The sequence below is a fragment of the Tursiops truncatus genome, chromosome 7 (genome assembly GCF_011762595.2).
Source record: "Tursiops truncatus isolate mTurTru1 chromosome 7, mTurTru1.mat.Y, whole genome shotgun sequence".
Lineage (NCBI taxonomy): Eukaryota > Metazoa > Chordata > Mammalia > Artiodactyla > Delphinidae > Tursiops > Tursiops truncatus.
In genome coordinates this window covers 93,910,545-93,928,512 of record NC_047040.1, presented here as the reverse complement: position 1 = coordinate 93,928,512, position 17,968 = coordinate 93,910,545, and the positions used below count along the sequence as shown (strand labels likewise).

At 39.1% G+C, this 17,968-nt stretch overlaps 1 protein-coding gene across 1 annotated transcript in view; it reads right to left on the bottom strand.

Moving 5' to 3' along the window:
• Positions 1-16,691, bottom strand: part of MAP3K19 (mitogen-activated protein kinase kinase kinase 19) — a 36,802-nt gene extending 20,111 nt beyond the window's left edge. The window contains 3 exon segments of the mRNA XM_019925547.2: positions 6,498-6,594; positions 13,591-13,709; positions 16,673-16,691. Of these exon segments, the coding sequence (XP_019781106.2) occupies positions 6,498-6,594; positions 13,591-13,709; positions 16,673-16,691 (235 nt within the window).
• Positions 16,692-17,968: the final 1,277 nt, after the last annotated feature.

The window sequence follows — 17,968 nt, the reverse complement described above, 5'->3', positions numbered from 1 at the left end:
TAAAAGGCAGGAGAAACAGTTTGATTTAAAAGTCATTCCCCATGTCTTCTGGGTCTCCAGTTCTCAGTCCAGCCCAACATCACTAGAAAGTTTGGAGGACTACTTCCAAACGGTGCTGCTGTGTGGAATGGCTGTATTCCTGAAAGCACAAGACCTCCCTGTCCTCTGAGTTGCTCCCCACCTCATATGCCCTCTGCCCCTCACACTTTAGTTTTCCCATTCCCTGTTTCCTCAAGCAGAGAAATCAGAGGGGCAAAGGGGAGACGTAGGGGGTGCATCCTTGTACTTCTCCAAAGGTGTTGACCAAAGGCCTTTGACCATTCTCCAAAGGCCCAGTGCTTCTCAAACTATCTTTGGTGAAGAATGCTTTTAAAATTTTCCATTGCATTGTGGGCTGAAACTTTTGTAATATGTAATCAAAGTGAAAGACTATATGAAATGAACATATGAAAAATTAAAAGAAATTCAAAAACATGAAAATAAATTATAAGACACTGATGAAAGAAATTAAAGATGATACAAGTAGACAGAGAGATATACCATGTTCTTGGATTGGAAGAATCAACATTGTGAAAATGACTATACTACACAAAGCAATCTACAGATTCATTGCAATCCCTATCAAACAACCACTGGCATTTTTCACAGAACTAGAACAAACAATTTCACAATTTGTATAGAAACACAAAAGACCCTGTAGCCAAAGCAATCTTGAGAAAGAAAAACGGAACTGGAGGAATCAGGCTCCCTGACTTCAGACTATACTATAAAACTACAGTAATCAAGACAGTATGGTACCGGCACAAAAACAGAAATATAGATCAGTGTACAAGGATAGAAAGCCCAGAGATAAACCCATGCACATACGGTCACCTTATCTTTGATAAAGGAGGCAAGAATATACAATGGAGAAAAGACAGCCTCTTCAGCAAGTGGTGCTGGGAAAACTGGACAGCTACAAGTAAAAGAATGAAATTAGAACACTCCCTAACATCATACACAAAAATAAGCTCAAAATGGATTAAAGAGCTAAATGTAAGGCCAGACACTATCAAACTCTTAGAGGAAAACATAGGCAGAACACTCTGTGACATAAATCACAGCAAGATCCTTTTTGACCCACCTTCTAGAGAAATGGAAATAAAAACAAGAATAAACAAATGGGACCTAATGAAACTTCAAAGCTTTTGCACAGCAAAGGAAACCATAAACAAGACCAAAAGACAATCCTCAGAATGGGAGAAAATATTTGCAAATGAAGCAACTGACAAAAGATTAATCTCCAAAATTTACAAGCAGCTCATGCAGCTCAATAACAAAAAAACAAACAACCCAATCCAAAAATGGGCAGAAGAGCTAAATAGACATTTCTCCAAAGAAGATATACAGATTGCCGACAAACACATGAAAGAATGCACAACATCACTAATCATTAGAGAAAGGCAAATCAAAACTACAATGAGATATCATCTCACACCGGTCAGAATGTCCATCAAAAAAAATCTAGAAACAATAAATGCTGGAGAGGGTGTGGAGAAAAGGGAACACTCTTGCACTGTTAGTGGGAATGTAAATTGTTACAGCCACTGTGGAGAACAGTATGGAGGTTCCTTACAAAACTACAAATAGAACTACCATATGACCCAGCAATCCCACTACTGGGCATATACCCTGAGAAAACCATAATTCAAAAAGAGTCATGTACCACAATGTTCATTGCAGCTCTATTTACAATAGCCAGGACATGGAAGCAACTTAAGTGTCCATCAACAGATGAATGGATAAAGAAGATGTGGCACATATATACAATGGAATATTACTCAGCCATAAAAAGAAACGAAATTGAGTTATTTGTAGTGAGGTGGATGGACCTAGAGTCTGTCATACAGAGTGAAGTAAGTCAGAAAGAGAAAAATAAATACTGTACGCTAACACATATGTATGGAATCTAAAAAACAAAACAAAACACAACAAAAATTAAAAACTGGTCATGAAGAACCTAGGGGCAAGATGGGAATAAAGACGCAGACCTACTAGAGAATGGACTTGAGGACACGGGGAGGGGGAACGGTAAGCCTGGACAAAGTGAGAGAGTGGCATGGACATATATACACTACCAAATGTAAAATAGATAGCTAGTGGGAAGCAGCCACATAGCACAGGGAGATAGGTGTCTTTCATACCAGTTTTATAGTCATCCTTGAGGGCAAACATTTAGCTGACAAGTTGGAGTAAGAAAAACATACAGCATACTTTCCTAATAACTAAACTGTCAGTGAAAATGATGTTCTAGTAAAGGCTAGGTACAGTTAGTATTTTGCTGTGGAAATTAGAAAACTGGGCAGTATATTCATGTGAACACGTTCTTAAGAATGACTGTACTTTCACAGTCATTGAGGACTAATAAACCCAGGTTATTTTTTTTTTACCCAGAATATTTTTAAGCAAATTTAATGTGTTCAAAATCTGTTAATTGGTTGATTTCTTCTTTTATTTTAAAACAAGGAGCAAAGATACAATAAGCGAGTATGAGAAATACCTGCCTTTTTAGACATTGTGAAAAGTTAATGGCTCCTAAATGGAAAAAAAAAATTTTGGTCCTAAATGGCGGAGGGGAGGGGGAAAGATTATACAACATTCTGGCTCTGAAATCATCTTGGAACACGTCTGTTCTCTTTTTGTCTTTTGAATACTGTGAGTAGTCACGGGAGCCTCTAAACATATCCAGTGATCCAGGAAAGAGGATGCACTGTTAACATGTAAAAATAAAACACTTGCTCCCATCTGAGTGAATCTTTCCAGTAAGAGGATGTATTAATAAAATAACCCTGGGACTTCCTTGGTGGTCCAGTGGTTAAGACTTCACCTTCCAGTGCAGAGGGTACAGGTTCGATTCCTGGTCGAGAAGATAAGATCCCACGTGCCTCACAGCCAAAAACCCAAAAAATATAAAACAGAAGCAGTATTGTAACAAATTCAATAAAGACTTTAAAAAAATGGTCCACATCAAAAGAATCTTTAAAATTAATTAATTAACCCCACCAGAAAATGTTACAGTGGAGAGAAACTAAAAGGCAACATTTAAACACAACCAGAAACATAATTTCCTTGCAGAAGAGGTGCAAATGACATTCATAAAAGTTTGGAAATGATGATTAATTTGTTAATGTAAGTGCTAAATCATTAAAATGAAAATTTAAAGTTGGCCTAACCTAATTCATTCAATGAAGAAAAATTATTTTCTCCAGAAAAGTCTTACTTTTCTGTGTTTTCCACTTCTTCTATTTAAATTGATGGGAATCGAGGTTCAAAACATTTTGATAACCTCTCCATGTTTTGATAGTTTCCTAAATCATGATTTTCAACAGAATTTTTTAAAACTACATTTTCCAGCCTTTTTTGCCATTAGAGTTCAGAAAGCTAACTTGAGACATGGATTCACATGGGTTACATGAGAAAAGATAAGGCACAGGCATCATTTGCTGATGTGGGTGTCAACAGAGGAGGGAGGTTCTGAGGTCAGTGTGGGAGCAGCTCCTGGGTGTGGATGAAGCAGCATGACCTGGGGGTCAGTAGCCAGTTTTGAGATGTAGCTACAAGAATTCTTTCTGACAATCCAACCTGGGGTCTGTTCTTCTCCTTTGGTTTTTCAATGGTCTGTGAACTTTCTAGTATCTTTGAAAACTTCCTTGCTTCTTCACTCAAGTAGAGTAGATTCTGTTATCTACACTTAAGAATTCTGATGATACACAATTAAAAATAAATTAAGCCCAGAAATTTCAGAAAATAGGTTCTTATTCACTCATGAAAAGGGTAATTTTACATGCTCAATTTCCAGTCTATGAGGTTTGCATCTGATATGTTCTGGGAAAATAGCTGATTGAGGAATGCAAGATTTTTATACTAAGGAAAAAGATGAGGGATTTTGCGAGGGGATTTTATTTTACAAGTTACCATCTGTAAAAGCCCATAATAAAGCAAATGTATGCTGCAGGAATACTTAGTTGTTAAAAGTCCAGGGGGAGGGGCTTCCCTGCTGGCGCAGTGGTTGAGAGTCCGCCTGCCGATGCAGGGTACACGGGTTCGTGCCCCGGTTCGGGAGGATCCCACATGCCGAGGAGCGGCTGGGCCTGTGAGCCATGGCCGCTGAGCCTGCGCGTCCGGAGCCTGTGCTCCGCAGCGGGAGAGGACACAGCGGTGAGAGGCCCGCGTACCGCAAAAAAAAAAAAAAAAAAAAAAGACCAGGGGAGTTATCCAAACATTATATAAAGTTTATACATACTTTAGTCAGTGATGCTCCCCTTTTAAAAGAATAATACAATGAACAGATATAAACTAAACGTGCATATCTAGAGGTTCCCTGGTGGCACAGTGGTTAAGAATCTGCCTGCCAATGCAGGAGACATGGGTTCGAGCCCTGGTCCAGGAAGCTCCTACATGCCGCGGAGCAACTAAGCCCGTGCGCCACAACTATTGAAGCCCATGTGCCTAGAGCCCGTGCTCCACAAGAGAAGCCACCGCAATGAGAAGCCCGCGCACCGCAATGAAGAGTAGCCCCCGTTCGCCGCAACTAAGGAAAGCCCACATGCAGCAACGAAGACCTAACACAGCCAAAAATAAATAAATAAAATGTTAAAATGTTCATATCTACAACAGAATAGTCACATGGTATGTGCATAAAGTCTTCATAACATGTGCAAGCACTTTAACATTAACAACCTGGAATATGTTATTGGTAGAAACATGTAAATGGGATTTAAAGAGATGTATTGCTATTTAAGATGTATACAATGCACAATAATACCCCAAACAGTTTTATTTCAGGCTTTGTGACTTAAAAGAGTAACTAGCTCTAGTGAAGACTCTTATCAACTATGAGAGGAAAATTTAGAAACATAATTGCTTCTTTCAAATGTGTAACCCAAGTTATGAAAGCTTAAAACTACAAGGGCCTAGTCGAGATGCTGCATAAGTGTTATGGTTCCTATATGAAAACCTAAAATCTTACAAATCGATTTTAAAAGAATTATAAGCACCTCAAATGGCAAGTCACTTCCAAATGGAGCAGAATAAACACATTATTTTAACCTCTTGGAAGATGATGGGAAACACAATCAGGCTTCTGAGAACTCAGCTTTGAAACCTTTGAAAGTCAAAGGCAGATCACATAGACTGTTTGGAAGGGGGTCAGAACTTGTTTATTTTAATTAGGTCTTTCAGGGTTCATGGAGTTAATCATTTCAAATGTTATTAAATTATTCCCCGCCCTCCGCCAGGGGAGAGGAGATACCGAGTGAGTTTGAGAAAGACTGAAGACTCCCCAGAAGAGGGCAGCATCACATAAGGGGCCAAAGGAGACAGCAGCTAGGACAGCACTGTGGCATTCAGGGTGGCTGACAGGGATGAGAAAAAAGACATCCAGAGAGCAGCTTCCCTGGAGTGTTAGAAATACAAATAGGAAAATTATCAGAGAGAGATTGGAGCAGTTCAAATAAACATTTCATTTAAAAAGTTTGTAGGGGGACTTCCCTGGTGGCACAGTGGTTAAGAATCTGCCTGCCAATGCAGGGGACACGGGTTCGAGCCCTGGTCCAGGAAGATCCCACATGCCGTGGAGCAGTTAAGCCCGTGCCACAACTACTGAGCCTGCGCTCTAGAGCCCGCAAGCCACAACTACTGAGCCCACGTGCCACAACTACTGAAGCCTGTGCGCCTAGAGCCTGTGCTCCACAACAAGAGAAGCCACTGCAGTGAGAAGCCCACGCACCGCAAAGAAGAGTAGTCCCCACTCGCCGCAACTAGAGAAAGTCTGCACATAGCAACGAAGACTCAATGCAGCCAAAAATAAACAAATAAATTTATTTTTAAAAAAAAGTTTATAGACGAATAGATGACAGACAAATGTGATCTCTGTGATGACTATTTTTTGAAGTGAGAATCTGCAAATACTTTGTGATCTGTTCAATGCAAGGACACGTATGGGTAGGACAGGATGACATATTTGGAATGGGCATTGTTCTGGAAAATTCCAGACTTATGACCTCCTAGAATACAAGAGTGCAACTTGGGGCTTTAGTTCTTTGTTCAGGCCCGCAACTCCCCCTCAAGGGAGGAGCTCTGGGATGACAGATAGTGGAGAAATGCTTGGTCCTGGAAGAGAACAGATCCCTGGAGCTGATGGAAGATTCTGAGAGGAAAGAAATGAGGAAAAAGATGTTATTAGACAGAAAAGATAGGAGATGAGGACAGTAGGCTGAGCTGGAGTCGGGTAGAACAAAGAGGAGAGACAGAAGAGGGATGCCCATTTTGGCTGGGCAGACTGACAAGACTCACTGATTCAGGTATGGACCAAAGGATAGGATTATAAGTGATTTTTCTTTTTCTTTGCGCTTATCTGTGATTTCAATGTTCCTGCACTGAGGACTACCAAAATTAGGGGGGAAATCCAAATAATCCATGTTATCTTTGTAACCATATCAAGGACAGAAGACAGATACCTTCTGTCCTGGGTTGCCAGTCTAGTCCATCACCACTTGGATCTCCTTTTTCACTAATCAATATGGAATGAGTGCAGACATCATCTTGGTCAAACTCCTGAAATATCATAAAATAGAAACTCAGTTGTTCAATGTCGTACTTGGTTGGCAGAGTGAATGTTGATTTTTTTTCTAGGCTAGAGTTTCACACTGTGGATTCCTTTTAAATCGGATAAAGCATTTAGGACTAAAAAAATGGGAAACTATTCGCCTCCAGAGCACCAGGCTCAGACAGACACGGACGTGATTAACTGCATAATCAAAAATGAAGATCAAAGCTGAAATCACTGAGACACAGAGAAATCCAATATTTTATACTTTATCATGTCCGTGTCCAGGCTGTTAAACTGCCCCAAATTCCATCTGGGTGGGTAACTGGAAAGAATCCTTTGGCCACAGTCCGTGAACAACCCCAAAGGAACATGATCTTTTCCATAATGCCTCCCTGGGGCATCATTTGTAAATGATGAGGGTAGAAATCCCTGCCCCATATGGAAGCTGCAGATATAACCTTAGACTGAAAGGAGGCAGCAAAGCTGATTAAAGTTTTCACTATGACAGCATTTTGATCTAATCGTGGTATGCAACCTCTAAAGCTTTCCTTTTACCCTCTAGAAAATAATCATTATGCTGAAAAACATGGTTGAGAAACAGCTTGATTTATAAAAAGTACTCCTAACTCTCTAAAGAAGAAATGTTTTCTATTAGAATTCATTGTTGTTGACAGTTTCCTTCATTAGAAGTTGTTGCTGGTGATTTTGCCCTTTTTAATGTCTAGAACAGTGATAGATGCAAGTAGTAGTTAAGATATCCCGTCACAACCTGGATGTTACAAGTGGCTCTCTGGCTTCTGTGATCTGGTTGAACCGTCTACTTAAGGAGACTGTTGGATAAAAAGTCTTTGCCCTAAATGCAGATGCCTGTTGGACAAGCAGGTAGCCTTTATCACCAAACATCATCTGATATTTCATTCATTAATTCCCAAGAGAGCTTGGGAATCTTTTCTTTTTGCTCTGTTCATTTTAATTATCACAGAAAAAAATAAAAATAAAACCCTGCATTTATACTGCCATGAAAATATTTTAGGTGTTCAATTGTAATAACTTAGCAGTACATGATTTTTAAGATTTTTTTTTGATGTGGACCATTTTTAAAGTCTTTATTGAATTTTTTTCTATTTTTTTAATCTTTATTAGAGTATAATTGGTTTATAATGTGTTAATTTCTGCTGTGCACCAAAGTGAATAGGTTATATGTATACATATATCCCCTCCCTCTTGAGCCTCCCTCCCACCCTCCCTATCCCACCCCTCTCAACTGCTTAGTTCATTCATTAGCTGGTCCTTTAAGAAAAGTTGGAAGACACAGAGTGTGGGCACACCTACCTACAAAACCCATAATGACGACTAGCATTTACACATAAAGTGCCAGACACTGTTGCACCTTTCACATATTAACTAATTTAATCCTCACAACAACTCTAGAGGTAGGAACTATTATTCTCTTTTGTACGTGAGGTCCAGAGAAGTTAAGTAACTTACCCAAGGTCACATAGCTAGCCTATGGTAGAGCCAGGATTCACACCCAGACTGTAGTCTGGTTACAGAGGTCTTAACCACTCTGCTTTCTTGTTACCATAAAAAACTTGAAACAGAGTCTCAACAAGAACCAGAAAGAAAGGAATCAATAACAGTGAGCAAAATTAAAAGAAAGAATACTCAAACCTGATTTATAGGTTTTGCACAGGAAAAGATAAAATAAAAGATGTGTGATGCCTACAATCTCCTGACAAAAATTTCTTCCATAGAATAAACTGAAAAACCATAAGTATCACAAACAAAAAGGATGTAGGGAATAATGTCTACTTTGAAGGTTATCATGGAAATGAAGACAAAAGTAGAAACAGCTCAGAATTTTCTAATTTCTTTTAGAATACTAAATATGAATGACTTTAAGGAGTGCTTGGGTGCTACAAGGAGGAAAATTAAAATAATGACACTCAGTTGTGAGTGAAGGAGAGAAAATGTTAGAATAGCACATCCCAAACATAAATGGAGTTCATAAACCATTGACAGTGATGCAGGAGGTGACAACAGACTAGATAGAGGCCATAGCATTCTAATCTGTAAACAACAGAATGCCAACCACACAGAAAAGAGGCATAGAAATCATACGTAATTAAATTTAGAAAGACGATTCTCCTTAGATGAAAAGAGATTGGGAGAGGGTATAAAGAGCCTCTCAGGAGCAATCCTATAAGCAAGGCAGCTGCTTATATTTGTAAACTATAAAAACCTATTACAGACAACCCAAAAGAAAAGCAAGCTTTCATTCAAAGGAAAGAAGTGAAGAGTGACCTTGGGTTTTGCAATTTAAGCACTAGAGAAAGCACTGAGAAGAAGAGGCAAATTCAATAGTGAGAGTCTATTTCTCCTTCAGAAATGAGTTCAGTTATTTCAACCATAATAAGGAAAATATAGAGTGAAAGTTCAGAAAATGTTTTGCACGAAAAAATATACTAATATGAAAGGATTTTTAGTCTTTTTAAGAAAGAAAGTTCCTAACTATACCACAAAAAAAAAGAAAAGTAAATGAGTTTTTATTTATCAATTTCTGATGCATGACACACATTTTAAAGATTGGTCTCTAGGTATTTTGTTCCAATTACTATGTAATATCAGTAATCAAAAACAATACAACCTTCAATGTTGTGACAAAGCCTACTACACAGCAAGGTTTCTAAGCCTCGCTGCTACTGACATTTGGGGCTGGGTGATTCTTTGCTGTGGAAAGGCTGCCCTGCGCACTGTAGGATGTTAGCAGCATCCCTGACCTGTACCCACTGGATGCCAGCAGCGCTTCTGCCCCGGTTGTGACACCAAAAATGTCTCTAAGCCTTGCTAAGTGCCTCCTGAGGGGTAAAATCACCCCCTTTTGACAACCACTGTACTAAAGCAACTTTGGTGAGAAGCAGGCTAACCTCTTTAGAAAAGTTACAAATGCACAATAGTAAAATATTCAAACAGTATTAAAAAGAAATGTTTCCATTCTACCTCATCCCATCCCCTGCCCCAGAGGAGTTGGGATTTAACCATTTCTGTATTTTAATTTTTAATTCGTTTTCATTGTTATCTAACTTATACATTTTTTAAAAGTCAAATAATGGTTAAAAACAAAAACTTATAACAAAAAAGGTCATCAGTTACCTTCCCCACTCTTTCCCTCAGAGGCAGCCAGTTCCAGCCTTTTAAGTGTTTCTTTTGGTATTTTCTTCCATATCTCTAGATAATGTACTTATCCTGCTGTCACTAAAGTGATATATTACCTACTGGCTTCTTATTATTGCAGTTGACAATTTAATATTCTTATACTTTGCCTCTATCTTCCCAGTAAATTCACCCTCTTTTTCTTGTTAAATCAATAGGCAAAGTTCAAATTATGATTATTTGAGTATTGTACTATGCTGTATGTATTGCACTGTAGTAGTGCAATCGTAGTGTAGTATGTTTATACTTTCCTGAATAACTTCCTGCACAAAACCCAAAACCCCTATTTTTATTTCATTCACAATTTAATTTAATATTTAATTCCTTTTCTTATATTTTTTAACTCAAATCTTCCAAACATCCTGTGGTCTTTTCACTTGGTTAAATATATCAGATAATATATCAGTTCCATCTTCTTCCTGGAAATCTCCATTATCCTGTTCTCCCTCACTCCTCCCATCCCCCAAGGATCAGAGCTCTTTGTTCTCTAGACTTCATACGTGGCTGAAGCCCTGGGACTTGCTTTCTGCTTTATACCAAGGATACCCTCCTCTCTTGTGTTAGGTTTCAGATCCCCTGAATCATGGATCCAATTTTCCCCTCCATTTTTATCTTATTTCATTAATTTAACAGAGCACATAGTAGCTTCCTTAAAAGGTGTATGAAATGTAAAATGTTTGAGCATTTGTGTGTCTGAAAAATGTTTTTATTCAACCCTAATACTTGACTTATAGTTTGTCTGGATATAAAATTCGAGGTTGAAAACCATATTTTTTCTCAGATATTTGAAGGCATACCCCTTCCCTTTAATTTATTTTTAAGTATAGCATACATTCAGAAAAGTGCACATATCATAAGTGTATAGACTAGTAAATGTTTATAAACTGAACACACTCATGTAACCAGGACCCGGATCAAGTAAAAGACTTCTTAGATGTAAAAATCAAGACCAGTAAAGGAAAAAGTGGGTACACTGGTTTTCATCAAAATTAAAAACTTCTGTTTGATAAAGGAATTGTGAAAAAGGTGAAAAAGTGCTTCCCTGGTGGCGCAGTGGTTGAGAGTCCGCCTGCCGATGCAGGGGACACAGGTTCGTGCCCCGGTCCGGGAAGATCCCACATGCCACAAAGCAGCTGGGCCTGTGAGCCATGGCCGCTGAGCCTGCGCGTCTGGAGCCTGTGCTCTGCAACGGGAGAGGCCACAACAGTGAGAGGCCCGCGTACCGCAAAAAAAAAAAAAGGTGAAAAAACCTCCAAGTTTTTCTTATTGGCTAGCAGAAAATATCTGCGAGTCACACATCATTCAGAATATATAAAGAATACTCTAAACCCAACGATAAGAAAACAAACAATTCAATCAGAAAATGGACAAAATATTTGAACAATTTATGCTGATGGCAAATAAATTTTTTTTTTATTTTTTTTTTATTATTATTTTTTTTTGCGGTACGCGGGCCTCTCGCTGTTGTGGCCTCTCCCGTTGCGGAGCACAGGCTCCGGACGCGCAGGCTCAGCGGCCATGGCTCACGGGCCTAGCCGCTCCGCGGCATGTAGGGATCTTCCCGGACCGGGGCATGAACCCGTGTACCCTGCATCGGCAGGCGGACTCTCAACCACTGCGCCACCAGGGAAGCCCGCAAATAAATTTTTTTTAAATGTTCAACATTGGTAATTAGGGAAATGCAAATTAAAACCACAATGAGATAACACCATATACTTATTTTGGTTTAAATTTTTTAAAATGGTTAAAATAGAAAATACTGATAGTACCAAATGCTGGCAAGGGTGTAGAGAAACTGGACATCTCATTTATTGCTGGTGGGAATATAAAATGGTAGAGCCACTCTGGAAAATTGTTTGGCAGTTTTTAAAAAAACTAAACATACATTTACCAAATGACCCACTAATTGGACTCCTGGGCATGTATCCTAGAGAAATGAAAACATAAGTCACGCAAAAATTTATACATGAATGTTCATAGTAGCTTTATTTGTAATAGCCCCAAACTAGAGACAACCCAAATGTCCTTCAACAAGTGAATGGCTAAAAAACTGTGAAACAAAATATAATTGTAATAGAATACTACTTAGCAATAGAAAAACTATTGGTACACACAACAGATTGGCTCTATCTCAAGAGCATTACACTGAGTTGAAAAAGCAATCTTAAAAGTTCACATGTATGATAATTTCATTTATATGACCTTTGTGAAATTACAAAATTATACAGTTGAAGAATAGATCAGTGGTTGCCAGGAGTTAGCAGGGAGGATGTGGCAGTAAAGAGAGGAGTAAGAGTGCGTTCCTTTGTGGAGACAGACCACTTTTGTATCTTGATCATGATAATACAGGGGATAAAATGCCATAGAACTGTACACACAGGCACACGAAAACAGAAGAAGAAAAAGGAATGCATTCAAAGACTAGTGAAATCCAAGTAAGGTCTGTAGTCTAGTTCCTTGTATTGTGTCAATATCAGTTTCCTAGTTTTGACAATCAGCTATAGTTATGATGATAATTCCAATTGGTGGTAGCTTGTGAAGGTTAGACAGCACCTCTCTGTACTATTTTTACAAGTTCTTGTGAATCTATACTTATTTCAAACTAATTTTTTTTTTTTCTGGTACGCGGGCCTCTCACTGTTGTGGCCTCTCGTGTTGCGGAGCACAGCCTCCAGACGCGCAGGCTCAGTGGCCATGGCTCACGGGCCCAGCCTCTCCGCGCACGCGCGGCACGTGGAATCTTGCCGGACCGGGGCACGAATCCGTGTCCCCTACATCAGCAGGTGGACTCTCAACCACTGTGCCACCAGGGAAGCCCTCAAACTAATTTTTTACTCAAATTTTTGTTTTTTGTCTTCTTGTTATTTGGGGATGGTTTTTGGAAGGAGAAAGGGACTGAAAGATCTTACTCCACCATCTCCAAAACTCTTCGTATTGTTTATACATATTATAGTACATACCTCATTACCTTTTAGAAATAGACAATTTTGTGGTCATATTCTTTATTACCAATAAAATATAGGGTAGGAATTTCTCTTTTTTTGGTTGGGATCGAATCCAGGTCCCCACAGTGAAAGCACCGAATCCTAACCACTGGACGGCCAGGGAATTCCCATAGAGTAGTAATATTTTTAACAGTTTGGGCTATGTTAATTTTTATAAAAATTCAAAAGGTACACATGAGTATACCTTTTAAAGTTTTTCTCCAATTCTGTTCCTTTACATAACCACTTTACCAGTTTACTGTACCTCTTGGGAATCATTCCATAATTTTCCATGGGCACGATGTTTGTTACCACTACCGCTACTATACTTTATGGAGTCATTCATCATGGGCAGGGGGTGATGACCAGGGCCAAGAGGAGGTACCTCCTTTGTCGTACCCTGTGATGGATTTGACATGATCAGAATAATGATTTTCTCCTTTTCCACATTAACATACATAAAGACAAGCTACACTTTACTATTTAGTATGGATTCAACTGCAGTAATATTCTGTGGCATTCCATACACACAAACACACACACACACACACACACACACACACACACAGTGCATGAGACTCAGAGTTGACTAACTCATTACTGCCCTGAGATTAAACTCATGATAGACTGTCATTAATTGTACTTTAAGTTTCTTTATAATCACATTTAAATCTATAATTGTAATATATGATTGTTATAAATATTCAAGCAACACAAATGAAGTAGATGTAAATACAGTTAAGTGTAGATGGAGTAGGTTATCCATTTTTCTGTTACTTTGTTTTTTTAAAGAGAGTTTCTTACCTCCCTGCTGCTGATGCTTTGCAAGATTATATTTTGGTTTTTAGTGACTGTCATCATATCAGTTGGAGAAGAGTTTGTATCATGACAAATGTCAAGCAATGATTCAGCATGTCTTTCTGCCAAAAGAAACATAATAATGTGTTTTGATGAGATGCATCTCCAGCAGTTTCACAGCAAGATCTAGCTCTAGGTTCTAAAATCAGTTCCATTTTGTCTAAGATTATCTTGAAATAGTGGACTGGGATCCTGATGAAGCTTCAGGGCCACAATTTTCACAACAAGAGTCCACCTAGAGGGGTGGGATAGGGAGGGTGGGAAGGAGGGGGATGCAAGAGGGAAGAGATATGGGAACATATGTATATGTATAACTGATTCACTTTGTTATAAAGCAGAAACTAACACACCATTGTAAAGCAATTATACGCCAATAAAGATGTTAAAAAAAAAAGAAAAATAAGGAAAGAGAAATTATTATCATACAGACAGGAAGGTGATGGATGGTAAGGTAAAAACGTACAAAAATGTTTGTCATTAATATTAAGTGGAAATATAGAAGATAACATAGAAAATAGATTAAAGATATAAATATGTGAAAAATATGCATGTAAATGGACAAAAATCAAAAGAAAACATGGAAAATCTTTGTGTTATTAAGATTATGACAATTATTAAACATTTAAAATTTATTTTAATGTAATAACAAAAAAAAGGAAGGAAATAAAAATTGTCCTTAATTAAAAAAAAAAAAGTCCACAGAATGAATGGGGTTTTGTCTGTTTATTTTTAAAAGGGGGCCAAAGTTTCGAGCACACTTCCTGTCCAGCACTTGAAGCCACATTAAACTGATAGAGTTCTAAACACCAAACAGTGAATTTCCAGTTAGTTCTTGGGGGACATTGCTCTCATATTCATCCCTCTCCTGCTATCCTGACTTCTTCAAATAAGCACAGGCTTGTCCATGAAAACTTCCTCTTGCAATTGTTCTTCCATTTATCCTAATAACTGAAACAAATTTGAACGAGTGATCTATACTCATATCCTCCATTTCTTCACCATATCTTCTTTCTTTACTCTTTGCAACCTGTCTTCTGCCTCTATCCTGCCATTGAAACTCTCACTTCCTTATCACATCTGCTTTGTAACCTCTTTTCCAATTTAACGTTGTTTCCCACTCCTTCCTTCTTGTAACTCTCTCCCAATTCTCCTTTTCTCATTCCCCTGAGTCTCTATGTGCACAGCTCTCTCTAACTGTGGGCGCACCTCCTCCGTTCAGCCCCTGCAATTTTCTTACCATCATCAGTACTTTAGTGATCTTACCTACTCTCAGGTCCTCACAATCTCCTTGTAGAGAACTCCCAAAAGAACATATCAACCCATCCATTCCCACAAGCCCTGTCCTACAGAAAATTGCTACTTTGAACATCCTAAGTTTCCATCAAATGTAGTGTTTTACAACTCATTACCTTCAACATCCTCACAAAACCAAAGTGTTCTCCTATCTTGTTGATTGTATTTCTATCTCCCCACTTCCTAGGGCTGAAACTTTGGAATCATGTTTAACGCAACTCCCTCAACCCTCGTCTCTGTGTCTCCTCTATCAATGTTACAGTACTAAATTCTGTGAATTCTTTCACAATCTCTTAGACTCACCATACCCAGCACTTCTCAGGACCACTACACACCATGACCAAAGACTCTTCTCCTGGTTCTTATAACCGCACACAGGTACTTCTGTAGTTTCTTAAGAGAGCTTTCCTGGTATGAGTCTCTTCCTTCAAATTCATCCAACACAATGACAGGTTAAGTTTCCTAAAACATGGCTTTCATCATTACCTGGCTTAAAATTCTTTAGTGACTCTATTTTATTGGGAAAAAAATGTCCTTCAGGCTGACATTTAATGAGTCCTCAATGGACCCAGTTTCTTACTTTTTTTTCCTAATAAATTTATTTATTTTATTTATTTATTTTTGGCTGCTGTGGGTCTTCATTGCTGCGTGCAGGCTTTCTCTAGTTGCGGTGAGCGGGGGCTACTCTTCTCTTCATTATGGCCCGCGGACTTCTCATTGCGGTGGCTTCTCTTGTTGCGGAGCACAGGCTCTAGGCATGCAGACTTCCGTAGTTGCGGCTCGTGGGCTATAGAGCACAGGCTCAGTAGTTGTGGCGCATGGGCTTAGTTGCTCCGTGACGTGTGGGATCTTCCTGGACCAGGGCTCGAACCCGTGTCCCCTGCATTGGCAGGTGGATTCTTAACCACTGTGCCACCGGGGAAGTCCCTGGACCCAGTTTCTTTATGTATCTAATCTTCTGTATTCCTTTTTCCTGACATGAACTGTTGGTTCTAGTCTCCCATTTGCTCCTGGGATAAGCCATGCTCACTTACAGCATGATGCCTCTGCTCCACAAAATCAAATGTCATCATTTTTTAAGGACCAGATTGAGTCTCACCTCTTCCATGAAACCTCCCTGGGGATAACCTTGTTCCCTGCCAAGAAGCTTCCAAAAAAAGCCAATCAAACAATAAAGTCAAGCAGCTTTCACAGTCACATGTGGTTCAGTGGCATTTTTTCTATTACACTTTTCTCTGTGGCTGGTTTTTTTGTCCTGCTCAGACTCTTTCTCCCTGCCTATATCACACCTTCTCTCTTCTTCTCTTCCTTCCTATCTTATCCAGCATATGAGAACCACTGTAAGTCCTTCTTCCCCTTTCAAGTTTACAACAAGCTCTTTCTCCTCTGACTTACATGATGTGTCCCTGACTGTACTGAACACTTTCAGAAGTTTGGACCATGTCTTAGACTTCTTCGTCTGCCTCAGAGTATCTAGTTTTGGGTCTTGTACAAAGTCCCTGCTCAATAAATAGTTGTTCACTTGATTTCTTTTTTAAAAATTTTATTGAAGCATCATTGATTTACAATGTTGTGTTAATTTCTACTGTACAGCAACGTGATTCATTTATACATATATACACATTTAGTTTGATTTCTTTAAACGGATCCATCACGTCCATGTAGAAAAAGAAAGATTTCTAATAGGGCTTTTGTAGTTAGAGAATTTTGAAAGTAGAATAGAAATATTTATCTGGTTTTGGCATAGAATTCATTAGAATGTCCAATAACTGCTGTTTCCTGAAACTTCCTATTTGTGACACATAATGTATTGCTGATTTTCCACTAAAATCACAGAGTTTAGGATCTCTAGGAAGAATAGAATCAACATCAAAGATTATTTAGTTCAATCTATTGAAAAAGAAAACCATTGACATCAAATAAATAAAAGTAATTTTATATAGTTTGGGGATAAAAATAATGACTTCAAAATGTATGAGAGAGAGTGACAAATTTTCAAGATTTTTTAAAAAATAAATTTATTTTATTTTATTTATTTTTGGCTGCATTGGGTTTTTGTTGCTGCACACGGGCTTACTCTAGTTGCAGGGAGCAGGGGCCACTCTTCATTGCGGTGCCTGGGCCCCTCATTGCAGTGGCTTCAGCTGTTGCAGAGCACAGGCTCTAGGTGCGTGGGTCTCAGTAGTTGTGGCTTTCGGGCTCCAGAGCACAGGCTCAGCAGCTGTGGCGCACGGGCCCAGTTGCTCCGCAGCACGTGGGATCCTCCCGGACCAGGGCTCGAACCCATGTCCCCTGCACTGGCAGGCGGACTCCCAACCACTGTGCCACCAGGGAAGCCGAAATTTTCAAGATTTTTAAATGAGAAGAATATGCTGTATATCTTATGTCTCTCCCATTCTAAAAACCTTCTAAGGCAGAAAATTTCCAACTTTGGACAAGATGTTTCATAATTCTTTAATAATGCCTAAATCAAGTAAAGATAAAAAAATTTTTTTTAATTTTTATTTATTTAAATATTTTTGGCTTTGTTGGGTCTTCATTTCTGTGCGAGGGCTTTCTCTAGTTGTGGCAAGCAGGGCCACTCCTCATCGCGGTGCACAGGCCTCTCACTATCACGGCCTCTCTTGTTGCAGAGCACAGGCTCCAGACGCGCAGGCTCAGTAGTTGTGGCTCACGGGCTGAGTTGCTCCGCGGCATGTGGGATCTTCCCAGACCAGGGCTCGAACCCGTGTCCCCTGCATTGGCAGGCAGATTCTCAACCCCAGCACCACCAGGGAAGCCCTAAAAAACATCTTGATTAACTGTTGTCTTATCACCGCCACATAGCTGACTTGACTGTTTTTTTTCTTTCCAATGGTTTAGTTAATTGCTTAGTCTTGATATTTCTTTTTCCTAATGCTAACAGCTAGCTCTTTTATCATTCAAAATAGTAGAATGGCCTAGCATCTCACTTTGAAATTAAACTGATATGCTTATTTCACAGGCTTTTGGTTGAGTGGAGTGATCGTATCATAAAATCTCTCTCTGCGTG